The sequence below is a fragment of the Balaenoptera musculus genome, chromosome 5, assembly GCF_009873245.2.
Source record: "Balaenoptera musculus isolate JJ_BM4_2016_0621 chromosome 5, mBalMus1.pri.v3, whole genome shotgun sequence".
Classification (NCBI taxonomy): domain Eukaryota; kingdom Metazoa; phylum Chordata; class Mammalia; order Artiodactyla; family Balaenopteridae; genus Balaenoptera; species Balaenoptera musculus.
The window spans coordinates 8,991,310-9,008,474 of NC_045789.1; the positions used below are offsets into that span (position 1 = coordinate 8,991,310).

The 17,165-nt window shown below is 41.5% G+C and overlaps 1 protein-coding gene across 10 annotated transcripts in view; it reads right to left on the minus strand.

Annotated features, from left to right (window-relative positions):
• Nucleotides 1-238: 238 nt before the first annotated feature.
• Nucleotides 239-17,165, minus strand: part of ABCG2 (ATP binding cassette subfamily G member 2 (Junior blood group)) — a 157,749-nt gene continuing 140,822 nt past the window's right edge. For 9 of the 10 annotated variants that reach the window (XM_036853665.1, XM_036853664.1, XM_036853663.1 and 6 more), the window contains 7 exons: nucleotides 13,726-13,808; nucleotides 8,868-8,957; nucleotides 7,569-7,693; nucleotides 5,863-6,017; nucleotides 3,591-3,680; nucleotides 2,669-2,751; nucleotides 239-453 (listed from right to left, as the gene is read on the minus strand). In XM_036853665.1, the coding sequence (XP_036709560.1) occupies nucleotides 306-453; nucleotides 2,669-2,751; nucleotides 3,591-3,680; nucleotides 5,863-6,017; nucleotides 7,569-7,693; nucleotides 8,868-8,957; nucleotides 13,726-13,808 (774 nt within the window). In that variant the 3' untranslated portion in view covers nucleotides 239-305. Of the gene's footprint in view, nucleotides 454-2,101; nucleotides 2,322-2,668; nucleotides 2,752-3,590; nucleotides 3,681-5,862; nucleotides 6,018-7,568; nucleotides 7,694-8,867; nucleotides 8,958-13,725; nucleotides 13,809-17,165 lie in introns of those variants that run through there. The other variant, XM_036853668.1, reaches the window with a different exon arrangement.

Here is a 17,165-nt window from a genome sequence, read left to right on the forward strand (position 1 = left end):
CTCGCCACAAGTTTCTAGAACTCGGTTTTTTTAAGGTCAATAAATTAAACTAGATTTCTTCCCCATGGTTACTGGCTGACTAGATGAACTAGTATGTAGTACATAATATCACTAGCTTATGACTTGGGTTCTTTCAAGTGTAATTCAGTTCACTGTGACTTCTATAAATGTTTCTGTTGAAAATAATTCTTGCTGAAAAACAGTATGATGGCAAGTGAAAAGAAGACAACCAGAAAGGCACTGAATACTGAAATCAAGATGCTCCCTTTTTAATGTGGGGTAAATCATGTAAATTAAAGAGGAATTTAGGAAAATTTTTTAAGGAATAACAATTTCAGGTAGGCAATTGTAAGGAAGATAACGATCATGCATGCCAAGGCCACGTGATTCCTCCACAGGCCCCAAGGCGAGAGATCGATGCCCTGGTTTTCCAGAAATTCTTCGCCAGTACATCTGAAATTCAACAGAAAAAGAATATGACTTCATTCTTAGCGTCTGTCAAATTTCACTCAATATATTCACTGTTCCTTAAAAAAGCCTACAGGTTACCGAGTCTTAAATATCCATCCCTTCATTTATAACAGAAAACAGTTTTGGAGGGTTTTTTGGTGTGTGTGTGTGTGTGTGTGTGTGTGTGTGTGTTTTAGCTTTATAATTCTATTTTATTGGGATATGACAGGGGCCCATAGGTCAGCCATATGCATCATAAAAATATACAGAAAACAGTCACTGAGTGCTTACAATTCTGCTAGATACTATGAAGCAACCTGCATATAATAGTTTAGGTAATCCCTAAAACCCAAATTTCAAAGATGAGGAGACTAAAGTTTAAGGAACTTGGCCAAATTTACAGACTCCTACTTTGAAGCAAGTTGCTAGCCTCCCCGAATTCACTTGTTTCCAAGTCTACGATGCTGTTCTCCTCAAAGGGCAGAAACATTTATCAAGTAATTTTTCACTTACACCTGATGGGGAAAGTCTCAGCTTTAGATGATGATATCTACGGCCCTTACAAAGATGATCAAAGCTCTTTATAGCGCTTATTATCCACAAATTAGCCATACAAAAAAAACACAGGCTGAGAGCTCTAAAACCAGGGGAAAAGGTGAGTAGGGGTTTCCTGCCAGAGTTGCACTCCGTCAGCTCTTGTACCAAGACTGGAACGGGCATCACAGATGCTCGGCTCTAAGACACCACCAGCAGGTCCCGTTATCATGTAAGCCTCAGTGGGGCTGGGGCAGAGCAGGATGGAGTAGCCCCAACACAGATTCGAAAAGGATCCGGTACTAAAAACACCTGGCACGAGCATAATTATTGCCTGGTACCGTTTCTGTGCAACTCTTGGAATTTGGCAGTTCCAAAAAAAAAAAAAAAGTTATACCCAGACCAAAAGAAAGGGAGTGGGCAGGATGAAGAAAGCTTCTCTTCACAGAGGTTTTCTGGCAATACTTCTAAACAGCAATTTGTCCTATTATTAAGAATTACTTCGGGCTTCCCTGGTGGCGCAGAGGTTGAGAATCCACCTGCCAATGCAGGGGACACGGGTTCGAGCCCTGGTCTGGGAAGATCCCACATGCCGCGGAGCAACTGGGCCCGTGAGCCACAACTACTGAGCCTGCGCGTCTGGAGCCTGTGGTCCGCAACAAGAGAGGCCGCGACAGTGAGAGGCCCTCGCACCGCGATGAAGAGTGGCCCCCACTTGCCACAACTAGAGAAAGCCCTCGCACAGAAACGAAGGCCCAACACAGCCAAAAATAAATAAATTAATAAATAAATAAATTTATAAAAATAAAAAAAAAGAATTACTTCTATTCTACTTGAATATTCATGAGATTTAGGACATTAAATCTCTTTTCTCTCATTAATTATGTATTTTTCTCTTTTCTCTCATTAATTAATGTATCAAAATCACACCATTAACAACAATCATTGAAAAGGAAAGTGTTGCTCAATTTTAAAACAACACATCTAATTTTATTAAATTCTGCATTTTTGTTTATTATACAAAAAATGGGATTTCCTTCTCTGCCTACTGAAAGATGTGGTTCTTTCTTTAGAGGACACATCCTTTAATAGGGAGTATTCCCAGTCAGTTAAAAAAAGAAACAAAAAAAACCCTGTGCAGACTGTGATTTCATGTTGTCTCCTAACTGCAGGAGGAAGAGGCAAGAGTCAGGGCTGCGGCAGGAAAATGCTCCCTCTCTCTCGCTCCTGCTGCCCTTTTAGCTCTTACTGCCACGCGCTGAGCTCACAGGAATTGGAAGTTCACAGATCCATGCACTTCGTATAAGCCACACACTTCTGATACTGTTAAGGCCGTGCTAAAAACATCAAAGCAGCTCACTTCAAACTCAAATGTTCTAAAAAATAAAAACTCAAACCCACAATCCAAACTGCAAAAGGATCTTTTTTAAAAGGCCCCAAACAAGCAAGTTAACACATAAGAAACATTTCTCCAACTGAAATACGATTTTGACCGTAATAGAATACCTAGGAGTTGCAGAGCACTTTCACATGCATTAGTGTACAACCCACTTTACAGACGAGAACATTCAGGCTCAGAGAAGTCAGTGTCCCTGAAAGGACTCCCCAGCTCTAAGCCCAGGGGTGTTTCTGCATCACACCACAACAGTAAGCAAACCCATTAAGACACTGAATGCAAACTTACATTGCATAGCTACAGGTACTGTTTGTTGTTACATTGAGTCCTGGGCAGAAGTTTTGTCCCAAAAATTCATTATGCTGCAAAGCCTGTAACACACGTGGGAGCAGGGCAAGGAAAACAGTTTTAAATTTCAGAAAGTTTCCGAAGAATTATCACAGTCACGTCCTCTGAGTTTAATCTCTATTGTTATTTCTAAAAACAAACCAAGCTTCACGTTCACAGTCTTTGTCACACCAAAGCAACTAAAATTATTTTTCCTGGCAATCAAGAGGCCTAGGGTTGGGATTTTGGCTCTAATACAAAAGCCAAGAGGAGAGATCTCTGGCTGTATTATCCCATAGTTCTTTCCTTCTTCTCTCCCCAATTTTATAACCCCATAAACACTATAATTAAAATGATACAGTGGTACTCAATGACTATTGTTAATTTATAGTAACAATCTTTTGTATTGTTCTTGTTTGTTCTCATCCAAACCACTTATAATTCTTGGGAGTTAGAGACTTAATTATACTATATTAAGGCACAGTTTTCTCTGGAGTTGATTAGCTTTCTAAAGCCAGTAGTGGCTGTATTGTATGGTCTTTGTTTTTCTTCTAATTTCCCTTTCAATTTAAAATATGTATTCTAGGCTCCCATCCTCTCATTAATTTCTTTAATGAACTGAAACACTGTATTGTTTTATATCAATTAGTAATCTTTGTCCTTTATTGAGTTATCTCCCAATCCTTCACCTCCCTCAAACAGGGTGACTGGAGAAACCCCAGGTGATTATCAAGGTGACCCAAGGCTTAACAGGAAGCTCTCCTTCATTGTCCTAACACTCGCACAGCTCATGGCTGGGGACATGAGGTGGTTAGGCTTTACTCTGGCTGTTCCCAGCATGGGAACAATGAACCAGTCACAGGGACAGACAAGGAGAACATACCGCAAAGCCATATCGAGGAATGCTGAAGTACTGAAGCCATGAGAGCCAAGGCACAACGGTTCTGAGATTTACCAACAGCCCTGAAAATATCTACAAAAAACAAATACCAAGAATCAGAACTGGTGGAGTGATTTCATGAAGAATTCTAGCAAATACCCTCCTTGAGTCCCCAACAGCCTCGTGAACACTTCTGCCTTGAAATCCCTTCCACTACTCTGAAGACTTACCTTATCCTCCTAGTATATGTGTATCTCTCTAGAGCTGAGGCTGTTTAGGGCTCTAAAGGAATAACAATATATCTATAATATACGTTTTATTTAACTGGAAGATTTTTAATTGTTGAGGCTTTTACTTTCTCTGTAACTGCACACAGTGGAAGGTCAGTAAGTACTGACTGCTCTAATGATACAACCAACTAAATGTTCCCACCAATAGACACACCCGGACATATCCTGAGCACCTCATGCCCCTATTTCCATGAACACAGTAATATTTTCTATTTACAAGGGTTTGCATTCTATCTCTGTATGACTTTAGGAATAATTTTGGGTCCAAAATGCATGCTTAAAATAACCCAAAGACTGGAAGTGGTACACAGCATGATATGGTAAAGCACAGTATAAAATATGGTCAATACCTTCATTTAAAGCTACCAAAAAGCAGTATTACAATGGAAATTCCAGGAAGGTCTGCTCCAGCAAGAGATGGCTACATGAGAAGAGGCTCACGTAAAACATCTCCTAACTGGCACAAGGCACGCTGGGATGGGCATAACAATGACAATGTTCCTGGTGTGACTACATAGTTTTAAACTTGACTTAACCAAGTGCTTCATACATAAGACAGCATCTCTGAGTAGAATACGGTCTTATGACTGGTTTATAAAGTTCTATACACAAACCCTTAAATAATAACAAATCAAAGCATCTAATATATCAAATAAAACATTTTTATATTTGAAGAACATCTTATTTATTAGATGACATTATAGAAAATGTACATAAAATTGATCACTTTCTCAATACTGTTTAGATTGGTAGTTTTCAAACTCAGAAATGGAAGAATTAAACTTTGACAAGAGTTGGTGCTAATTACCTACCTTCTAAAGACAGGTACTGCTACTCTAGCAGAAAGGGCATGTGGATTCAGTAAATAGGCTACACATTCCTGTTTACTTGATGCTAGTGGGGAAATGTGGTAACTGGTTCCCTTTACCTATTGAATCACCTTTGTGCGTGCAAAATGTAGGGCCATGGGGACTTCCCTGGTGGCGCAGTGGTTAAAAATCCACCTGCCAATGCAGGGGACACAGGTTCGAGCCCTGGTCCGGGAAGATCCCACATGCCGCGGAGCAGCTAAGCCCATGCGCCACAACTACTGAGCCTGCGCTCTAGAGCCCACGAGCCACAACTGCTGAGCCCACGTGCCACAACTGCTGCAGCCTGCCGTGCCTGGAGCCCATGCTCCGCAACAAGAGAAGCCACCGCAGTGAGAAGCCCGCGCACCAAAACGAAGAGTAGCCCCCGCTCGCCGCAACTAGAGAAAGCCCACGTGCAGAAATGAAGACCCAATGCAGCCAAAAATTAATTAATTAATTAATTTTAAAAAACGTAGGGCCACGTAAGGTTAGGATTAAATAGCTCTTTATAAAAGGTAAACAGAAATATATTGATATAAAGGAATGTCAGGAACCCAGAAAGGAGGGGACCTAGTACTGGAATTTTTCAGTATTTTTAAAACACTCCTTTTCAAAATACTGGAGGGACGCAAGATAGACCCATGCCACATGCTGCTCTGTTTTCATGGAACTTAGTTCTTCCCTTGCTTGGAGAGTAGTTCATCCAACCAAACCATCTCAGCTGCCAGTTAAACAAGCCAGCAGTTCTCTCACACCAGCAGGGAAGTCAAACAATGAACCTGTCATTTCTACAATTTTTTGAAATTTGAAAAATCAAAATTTTTCTGGTTTTTAAAGTTCCAATCGCTCAAGCTTTCACGACATGTCACCAAGAGGCATCTTTTCAAAGCTCATCGGTAACAACATGTTAACTAAGGTTATAATAACTACATTAGAACAGTAGCAAAAAAGGCTGGGTAAGATGAAGAAAAAGCTGGTATGTTCTCTAATAATATAAGCTGTACTTCAATATACGGCCTCCTTAAAGCAAAAGGATTTACAGAATCCTCCAGCAGATTTTACAGGACAGGTGAATCCGGGGGGGAGAACAAAGGGAAATAATTAACGTCTCAGGGAAGCACAGTTGATACTCACCATCATAAACACAAAGGAGATGGTCATGAGGAGCGTTGCTATGGATACCACGCTCTGACCTGCTGCTATGGCCAGTGCCATTGAACTGGCTGAATAAGCCACCGCCATCAGGGTAAGCATCATGATGAAGAAGGCCTCCACCTGTGGTTTCAATCCTGAGGGAGCAAAGAGGGGGTTAATCCCACTGCCTACGTCACGGTGTGTCGGGGATCGTTACTGTGCAAGTAACACTCTGATACTTTGAGAAACTAGTATCAGATGGAAAAAAATTCATCCTCTATCCAACCACCCTGGGTCACCACTTTCATTGTTCCTTCCCAATATAACTGTAGGACGCTATACGCTATATGCAGTTTTCTTTCTTTTTTTAATTTATTTATTTTATTTTTGGCTGCGTTGCATCTTCGTTGCTGCGCGCGGGCTTCCTCTAGTTGCGGCGAGCGGGGGCTACTCTTGGTTGCGGTGCGCGGGCCTCTCATTGCGGTGGCTTCTCTTGTTGCGGAGCACGGGCTCTAGGTGCGCAGGCTTCGGTAGTTGCGGTGCGCGGGCTTAGCTGCTCTGCGGCATGTGGGATCTTCCCAGACCAGGGGTCGAACCTGTGTCTCCTGCATCGGCAGGTGGATTCTTAACCACTGCGCCACCAGGGAAGTCCTGCAGTTTTCTTTTACAGGCTCACTGCATAAGCACTTTTCCACGTAACACTCGTGCTTCTTTATTTGTAATTATTAACAGTTTCTGAGTGCCTGAGGTGGAGAGCTGCAGGCAACACAACTGGCCAGAATTCTACTGCCTTCTCTTCTAAGACGGAAACTTGCCAAGACCACATTCATTTTACCTAGACACCACCACATTACTCACTGTTTGTCGTAAATGTGTTAGTGAAGATACTGGGAAGGTCAGGATTACATGCCTTCCCAGCGGTTTTAAAATCTGGGGGATGTGTCCATAATCCAAGTCTCCCAAGACAAATCACCCTATAACTCTGGGATTGAGGATGGGGTTAAATTAAGTTTCATAAAACTGCTTTGTAAACGAAAATAGGCTAATACTGTGGGTCATACAAAAATCTGAAGATTCTGGAACAGCCATAAGAACACCAGTTAGGAGCCTGAGGGTCTAGGTTCTATGCCTAATTCTTTACGACACACCTCTTATTTGTAACATGGAATTTTAAACTCAATCAATAGTGCTTTGTCAGAAAAGAAATATTTCTGGTGCGTGTGTATGTGAGAAATATATGGAAATGCTGATACAATGAGCCTGGGGTGTAGTCTAAACACAATGCATAAAAAAATCTATCTGTCTACATCTATCGAACAAATATTTTTATTACCAGAAGTCCCTATGTTTCATTATCTTTATACACACACACACACACACATAAAAATATAAATAGATAAGTAATAAATATCCCAGCTCCAGCTCCTCCAACATAGTGTCAAATAGTTTTAGGAATTATTTCCATATTTGTATATGACACAGAGTATCTCTGTTTATAAAATATAGTTTTATAAATAGTTTTTAAATTACTTTGGAAAAAGTCTTGCAAAAATCTCCTCTGAGAACAGTTATTTCAGAGCGTACATAATGAATAGATGCTTCCTTATCTCAGGAGTTGATTTACAGTTTTGAGAACTGAAGCACGCCTGCAAAAAGTCCCCTCATATCCAAGACGAAAGACACATACCTTTCGTTTCATTGCTTACCTAACAGGAAGTACGTGATGCTAGTAAATATAATACTTGGTAACATCCTCATGGGGAGTAAATCAGATAACAGTTTTCCAAAGAAGTAAGATGACACTCTGTAATATCCACTGATATATTCATGTCTAAAAACAAAGATTCACATCATACATCCTAGGTTAGTTTAAGAAGGCCAAGACCAGAAGATGAAACCACTTGCTATACCTATTTCTGCTGCCACCCTGGATCTAAGAACTACAGCTTCCACGTAGTAGAAGCTTCCTCGAGGCTAACCCACCACCCTTCATCCCTGTCAGCACCAGGCACAGGTCACGTGTGCGCCTCCCCTGGGACATCACCCCCCAAGGCTCTGTGCAGTGACCCCTCTTCTCACTGCGTAACTCCCTCCAAATGCCGGCCAGTTTGCCCTCCGAACACACACTCCAGGGGGACGGGTCCTGCATCGCCTCCCTCTCTTCCGACAGTGGCTCTCCTTGAAGGCCAGCATGTCAGAAGCTGATCTCAGTGGTCACAGAGGCTTTTCTTCTTCCCTACTTCTAATTATGAAGAAGGTGGTGTTGCTATTCTCCGAGCCTCAAATGCAGCTTTGGGTCACTAATCTGTTTTTACTTCTTCCACTATCATGACCAAAAAAAGAAAATGGCACTTCTTTCCATGATCATGCCTGCCAACCACACACCCCTGTCGGCTATCAAATCCTCTTTTCTTCCCTCTGAAGTTCTAGATCCCTCCTCTTCCTGAGAGCTTCCTCCTGTAAATCCAAACTATTTCACCAAGATCTTCATTCTTCCCCTCCCTCATGATTCCTTTATGCAACATGTAAACATGCAAATCTCTTCCAACTTTGACAAACACAAGAAACAAAACCGCCCACCTTTATTTTAAGGCTGCCCTCTGGCCCCTTCCATTCTCCCTTCCACTGAGGGCTTGGTCTATATTCTTGGTCAGCTTCACCTCCTCACCTTGAATTTACTGTTCAGCTCACTACCTTCTCTCTACCAAGCCCCTCAAACTTTCCTTGTGACAGTCATCATGACTTCTTGTTTGCTAAAAACAAAAGATCCTTTTCAGCCCCTTTATTCCTTGCTTTCTCTGCAGCACTGTATTTGCGGGCTAGGCCCTAAACTCGCAACTCCTTTTTCCCTTGGTATCAGGCCCCATGTGCTATGACTCTCCTCCCAGCCTCTGGGTGCTCTTTCTCAACCAACACTGGTAATCCCCAAGAACCAAGCCATGGCCTGATTCTGGATGTGACCAGTTTGACCAGTAGCCCCCTTCCGGAAACAGAGACCTACTCACATAAAGAGCTTCTTCTCGACCACCAGGAGCTCCACGGCCGACACGCTGCTGAAACACTGGTTGGTGGTCAGGAAGAAGAGCACCCCGGCCCTGTGATGAGAAAAGGGGAACGAAAGCACTGCAGTCAATTAAACGTTCTTCGGTCCTTTGTCTACCTGCAAAACTCTTCCTTCGAATGATATCTTAGCACATGAAACAAACAACTGTTCTGGTTGAAACTGAGAGGGAAGCATGAGCCCCATCAGGTCACTCCCCCACCCCTGTGTCTCCATGGTGATACCCCTGGGACCCCATATAGCACAGTTTGAAATTCATGACCTAGTTTGCTACCGACTGAATTCAGCAGCCTCCCCAAATTCCTGTGCCAAAGCCCTAACCCTCAATGTGACGGCATTCAGAGATGGTGCCTTTGGGAGGTGGTCCGGTTCAGACGAGGTCATGAGGGTAGGGCCCTCACAATGGATTAGTGCCCTTAGAAGAAAAGGGAGAGACATCAGAGCTCACTCTCTCTGCCATGCAAGGACACAGCCAGAAGGCAGCAAATCAGAAGAGGGTCCTCTTCAGAACCCGACCATGCTGGCAACCTGATTTCCAGAACTGCGAGAAATGAATTTCTGTGGTTTAAGCCACGCAGTCTGTGGGTCTTTGGCACAGTCTACGGCAGCCAAGCTGACAATTACATAGGTCATAAAAATACTACCACCTTGGATTTTAACTAACAAAATGCCAAGTGCAGTTCCTAATGTATGAACAGAGAAACAGTGAGCCAAATAAAGCTTGCAAAGGTTAAAAACCTCTATTAGCCACTTCTTTAAAAGTTGAGTAAAGAAGGAACTAAGACAAGGCAAAATGAAAGCCTGTGGAGGGACATCTTATTGTGTACATCCCCCTCACAGCCACCAGCACAGCCGTGATAGTCTCCTTGACCACCCACTGCCAATGGGGTTTCTTTCCAATGGGCTCAAAAAAAAAAAAACCCAAAATAATGCTCATAAAGGAAAAACTAATTTGTGCACTTATGAGAAAAGGAAAACTATTAATGCTTCTCTCTCAGTAAAACAACTGAAGTTTAAAAAGGAAAGTACTCAGTTAATCTACACTTTGACAGAAATATGGATTTTATGAGAGCATGCCCACAGTCCTGAAACACTGTTGGGCTTTCCTTCCTAACCAAATGATTTAATTGACATTGAGGATGTGAGTTGAAACCAAAAGAGATGAGGCAACACATCATTTAAATGACACACAAATAAGAGAATTTTTTAAAATGTAAACCCAAGCGTATAACCCTCTAACAAAAAGAGACCATAGACACTCAGTAATTGGTTTTAACACTCCCTCCTCCCAAAATAAAGAACTTAAGGAACAGGCTGTCTTAAAAGTAAATGTTCAGGGACTTCCCTGGTAGCGCAGTGGTTAAGAATCTGCCTGCCAGTGCAGGGGACACGGGTTCGAGCCCTGGTCTGGGAAGATCCCACATGGTGCAGAGCATCTAAGCCTGTGCACCACAACTACTGAGCCTGCGCCCTAAGCCCACGTGCCACAACTACTGAAGCCCGCGCGCCTAGAGCCCATGCTCCCCAACAAGAGAAGCCACCACAATGAGAAGCCCGCGCACCGCAAGGAAAAGCAGCCCCCACTCGCCACAACTAGAGAAAGCCCGCGTGCAGCAACAACGACCCAACGCAGCCAAAAATTTATTTTTTATTAAAAGAAAAAATAAAAAGAATCCGCCTTCCAATGCAGGGGACGCGGGTTCGATCCCTGGTCGAGGAACTAAGACCCCACATGTCTCGGGGCAACTAAGCCCGTGCGCTACAACTACCGAGCCCGCGTGCCCTGGAGCCCACGCGCCACAGCTAGAGGGAAGCCCACGCACCGCAATGAAGAGTCCGTGCGCCGCAACGAAAGATCCCGCATGCCGCAACTAAGACCCGACGCAGCCAAATAAATAAATAAATAAGTAAATGTTTATACGATAAATAAATGGAAAAAAGCCAGGCCTATAACGCGAGCAACTATGCTACTTTCTGCACACAAATAAGCCTAATATCAACATAAAAGCTAATTTCAGAAACAGAGGACATGGTAACAATTCAGCTCAATTTGTTAAGTGTTACATCTAACAGTACAATAATGTTCATAAAGATTTTGAACTAGTACATAGTGAAATTCCTCCTAAATCATAAGATAATTTATTTTATACTAAACAGATTTTATTGTTAAAGAATTTAATGTATTCTAGTTCTTTTCAAGGTGGTAATTCATGTCTGTAATGTCTGCTTATTGATGCAAATATTCTTAAAATATCTCTTCCCTTAATATACATTTATTTGTTTAGTTATCTCCACAACTCTGTAAGGTAGTTGAGTTGTTAGGTCAAAGAAGCTCATATTCCATACATCATTATACAGGTTAGAGAAAGAACAAAGAGAGCATCTCCCTAGAATAATTCATTCTCAAAAAAAGAGAACCAAACCACACTGGCCTCCAGGGCAATTTCAAATGATAAAAAGTGGCAGTAAGCTTAAGTCAAAAATACAAATTAAAATAGCTCCAATGATCTATTTTTGCAGAAAACACTTGAAGAAACAGTTAACGCTCTTCTAAATTTCTCTGGATTCTTCTACCAAGAGCTTTAATGACTAGATTTCTAGTTCCTCTCTTAAATTCCAGTTGAGGACAGGCTTCCCAGTATCTTTTTTCCAAATGCTTCCCACTGCACAACACAAAAGACCCACAGGCTCTAGATTCCTGTGTTATATACTCTGTGCTTCACGAAAATATGGCATCTACAAAGGGTACAAACCATCAATTACTAGCAAGTTTCGAATAAACCAGAGAAGAACACAGCCCTCGGGGAAGATAAAAAGAAAAACAATAACATAACTCTAGAAAAAAGCTCCAATAATTATCTCACTATCTGATGCCCCATAGGAGATATCTTACTTTACCTGAGTGAAGAATTGACCTTTATGCTTGTTCTGCCTTTCATAAACAATCATCCTTTTCCAGATATCAAAACAGATTCAACTTAAGCTACTACAGCTTTGCTCAGTAGTGAAACGGGGATAAAACCATCCACTTCTTTGGCTGGGAGGGTAACCTGAGACCCTGGATGTAAAGCCCGGAGGACAGTGCCTGGCCCAGGGCGGCTCTCAATAAATAAAGCCAAGGAGAACTCTGTGGTCTTCCACTCTGCTCAGCACCTCTATTCAGAGCATGTTGTGGTCCATTACAAAGTCTCATCAGGAAACATAGCTTTAAGGGCACGTTATGACCGAAACCAGGGAAGGTAAACTAACATAAGTACTAACCCTACAACAGAAAAAACTGAGTCCCCACCACCACCCCATGTCAAACAAATCAAAACCTTAAAAGGAAATTAACTCACAGGCAACAAAAGAAAAATACAGATAAACTGAACTATGTCAAATTTAAAAATTTTTGTGCATCAAAGGACACACCAACAGGGACTTCCCTGGTGGTCCAGTGGGTCAGACTCTGTGCTCCCAATGCAGAGGGCCCAGGTTCAATCCCTGGTGGGAGAACTAGATCCCGCACGAATGCCGCAACTGAGGAGGCTGCACGCCACAACTAAGAAGTCCGCATGCCGCAACTAAAAGATCCCGCGTGCCGTAACTAAGATCCGGCGCAGCCAAAATAAATAATAAAATAAATAAATATTTTTTTTAAAAAAAGGACACACCAACAGAGTGAAAAGACAACACACAGAATGGCAGAAAATATTTGCAAATTTATATCTGATAAGGGGTTCATATCCAGAATATATAAGGAATTTAACAGCTCAACAATCTTCAAAAAACCCAATTAAAAGATGGTGAAAGAACTTCAATAGACATGCTTCCAAAGAAGAAACACAAATGGCCAATGTGCACATGAAAAGATGCTCAACAATACAATAATCATTAGGGAAATGCAAATCAAAACCACCATGAGATACCACTGTCCACTAATGAGGGGAGCTATTTAAAAAAAAAAAAGAAAACAAAAGAAAAAATAAGTGTTGGTAAGGTTGGGGAGAAACTGAAACCCTGTGCACTACTGGTAGAAATGCAACATAGTGTAGCTACTGTAGAAGACAGGGTAGCAGTTCTTCAAAAAATTAATGGAATTACCAAATGATCCAGCAATTCCACTTCTGGGTATTTACCCAGAAGAATTTAAAGCAGAGACTCAAACAGATATTTATTTGTACATCCATGTTCATAGCACCATCATTCACAACAGCCAAAAAGTGGAAACAAACCAGTGTCCATGGACAGACAAATCGATACACAAAATGTGGTATATCCATACAATGGAGTATTATTTCGTCTTTAAAAAGAAATAAGTTCTGACACATGCTACAACATGAATGAACCTTGAAGATATTATGCTAAGGGCAATAAAGCCAGTCACCAAAAAGACAAATACTCCATGATTCCACTTATACGAGGTACTTAGAATAGTTAAAATCAGAGACAGAAAGTATAATGGTGATTTCCAGGGGCTGCGGAAAGAGAGAATGGGCAACTGTTGCTCAGTGGGTACAGAGATGCGGTTTGGGAAGATGAAAAAGTTCTGGAGTTGGAAGGTGGGGAGGGCTGAACAATAACGTGAATGTAATTAATGCCACTGAACTGGACACTTAAAATTGGTTAAGAGGGTAAATTTTAGGTTCTGTATATTTCAGCACTAAATAATTAATTCTTCCATTCAGCTTTCAATTCTCTGACTTATCCTACTCCTCAATTTACCCTTTGCTTATCTCAAATTCAAATTCGTAATCGATTTTCATAAGCTTGAAAGAAAAGTTAACAGCACATCCTCAAAATCAAGATCCAAATTTACTCACCTGTTCTGGATTCCTGCAGGATCATTTTTTAGATCGTAGAAAATGGCACCTATCACCAGTCCCAGAATGATTGTTACAATTATCTTTTCAAAAAGAAAAAAAGAATTTCAATTAAAGGTAAAAACGTAACACATTATTACTAAAATATATCTGGCTACATAATGAAACTCTCCATTGATATAGGTATTTTAAGTGGTTTGGCCATAGTAGTCCTTGGGAAAATATAAAACAGTGTATGTTATTAGACTACTTTATAAATTGAAATAAAAATAACTTATCTGTGTGCTAGGGAGACTGACAGGCGACAAAGTAGAAAAGCTAAGATTCCTCCCAGTGCTTTACCAGGCCCTGCCAGTTCATGGTCCAGTTCAGGCTACTGGGCCTGGGAATGCCGTAGAGTGTAGCAGAACAATGCAAGCACCTAGCAAAATAGTCTGGGGGGTGAAATAAAGTCCGAGTGGCTAAGAGTTCTGGCCTGAACTCTCAACCTTTGTGCTAGTGGACATGCATAGTGTGATATTTCAAGAGGCTCCAATAAAAACAGGATATCTTTACTCTTAACATGAAAAATAAATAAAAATGAACCAAAATTTTGAAGCACACATGAAAAAAATTCGAACAATGTAATTTTGCACAATAAGGAAGTAGGGGTCGGGAGAGTCCACGCCTGCACTGGAAAAGTGCACTGTCACTGTCACCAAAGCATTCAGCCAGCTTTCTCTGAGGGCACCCGAGTGCACCCAATACCCACCCTCCTGTCACTGCTTCCCCAGCAACCTCAGCCCGGAGGGCCTACAGCCAACAGCAGGACTAAGCCGCCAATGCTTTGCCACTCTTACCTACCTTCACCCACTCACTCTGTTTGATGACTCCTAAGAAGACTGGCTAAACATCACTTCGGTTTTTAAGACTGACACACTGTCTCTTAAGGACACTTCTATAAGCGAAGGGGTAAGGGTTACATTATAATTTATTTAAGGAAATTCTACTTATTGTACTTTTTAGTTAAATTTAATTAAATGAATTTAAAAATATAGTAAATGATAACCTAAAGAAAACAAAATATCTCACGATGTACCTTGGAACCTTCAAAGTTTAAAAACAAAACAAAAGAAAAAACCACCTCAGTACTACAACAGTGCAGTAGTATCAAGACTTGAAGTAACTTGTCAAGACACTTTTGGCACGAAGCAAACAAAATTGCAAAACAGGATCATGACCTGTGAAGACTAGCTCGTGAAGACCAGTCTGGAAAGAATATGATTTGAGATGTCCTTAAAAATTGCCTTGCTAAAAAAGACAGTCAGAAATTTGAAAAAAAAAAATCTATTACCCTGGCATATTTTAATTACCTTCAAAGTATACTATACTTCGGGCTTCCCTGGTGGCGCAGTGGTTAAGAATCTGCCTGCCAAATGCAAGGGACACAGGTTCAAGCCCTGGTCCGGAAAGATCCCACATGCCGCGGAGCAACTAAGCCCATGCACCACAACTACTGAGCCTGCGCTCTAGAGCCTGCGAGCCACAACTACTGAGCCCGTGCGCCACAACTACTGAAGCCCTTGTGCCTAGAGCCCGTGCTCCGCAACAAGAGAAGCCACCGCAATGAGAAGCCTGCACACCACAACGAAGAGTAGCCCCTGCTCGCCGCAACTAGAGAAAGCCCGCGCGCAGCAACGAAGACCCAACGCAGCCAAAAATAAATAAATAAAAATAAATAAATTTATAAAAATATATATATATACTATACTTCACGTCAACAGATCAAGCTTCCAAAATAAATAATAATAACCCCATCAGCATGTGTGCATGCACACAAGTCTATACTTTCACCTTCTATAATAGTCAGACTTTTAAAATTGGACACTCCACGTGCTTTGTTTCTTCTACATTCAAACTTAGTAACTTATGTTAACAGACTGTCAGTTTTATCGTTTGGATGTTTCCTAAAGGTTTCAAAATTCTAAAAGTATTTTCAAGGAAACTTTTCAAACATATTGACAAAATGATTAATCTCATAATTTTGTCATGGTTTTACAAGGTGCGTCTATGTTTTTCCTTCTTACATTAAGGAAAAGAAAATAAACAGGAAAACTAAACATTGCTTAATGGAGCAAAGAAATTCTATCCTATGAGTTCTGTGCAGCTGGCTTCTTTTGAAAAGAAATGTCCTAAATGTATTATTCTATCTTTGTTCAAATGTGTTTGTCAACATTTCTCAAGGTGGATTCTAAGGGATGTTTATGGCTGTCACTGAAAAAAATCAATCCACAGCCAAATGTTAAATGTGCTAATAGAAACAATGACTCTCCGAGAGATATGACAGTATTTTCCAAGTTGATTTGATCAGGAAACCTTTGGCACATTAAATGAACATTAAGTCTTCTCATACAGATAATCCATTCATGCCAATATCTTCCAAAGACAACCTTTGGTTAAATGCATTACCAGAAGCAAAGTCTAACTCATGTAAATGACGAGTTCAAACCTAAGTATGGCTGTAGGACTACCCACACCAGATTTATCTTTTATTTATCTTTTTACCTTTTATGGCTGTAAGCCATAAGACATTTTAATAGCTCCGCATTCAAACACTTAGAGAAATAAAAGACACACTCACGAGATTATAAAAAACCCTAAACCAGAAGTCAGCACGCTATGGCCCCCAGGCCTATTTCTGTTCAGTCCACGAGCAAGCATAGTGTTTTACCATCTTATTAATGGTTGAAAGAAAAAAAAGAAGAAGAATATTTCTTGCCACAAGAAATTTACATACAATTCATATTTCAGTGTCCGTGAATAAAGTCTGATTGGAACACAGCCATGTTCATTTTTTTAAATGTATTTATGGCTGCTTTCTGGCTAAAATGGCAGACTTGACTACTTGAGACAAAGACCACATGAGCTGCAGAGCCTAAAGTATTTACCCTGTGACCCTTTACAAAAAAGGTTTGCCTACTCTTGTCTTAAGCTAACATTCCAGCATTGACACATCTGAAGAAGAGTTCCCCCCCCACCCCATGCAGATGCTGAGGGAGATGCAAGCTTCTATCCCTGTTCTGCAAGATTGTCACTGCTCTGAACATCGTTGGGATTCCTTTTGTGGAACTGAGGTCACTGAGGAGGTAAGTAGGCTGAACGTGCAACTTGGAGGCACTAGGCATGGGGTTTGCATCTGAAGAAAGCCTAGCACCAGAAGGTGCAGAAACCTGGTGTACTATTACAAAGAGCTCCGCATTCTAATCGCCCCTGCCCAGAGCTGCCATGTGGAGTCATCCCTTGGTAGCGGCAGGGGGCTGGCTCCAGGATCCCCGGGGATCCTCAAAATCCACAGATGCTCCAACCCCTTATATGAAATGGGGTCGTACAGTCAGTCCTCCGCGCCCGTGGGTTCCTCCAACCTCAGCGTGCGTGGAACCCGGGATACTGAGGGCCGACTG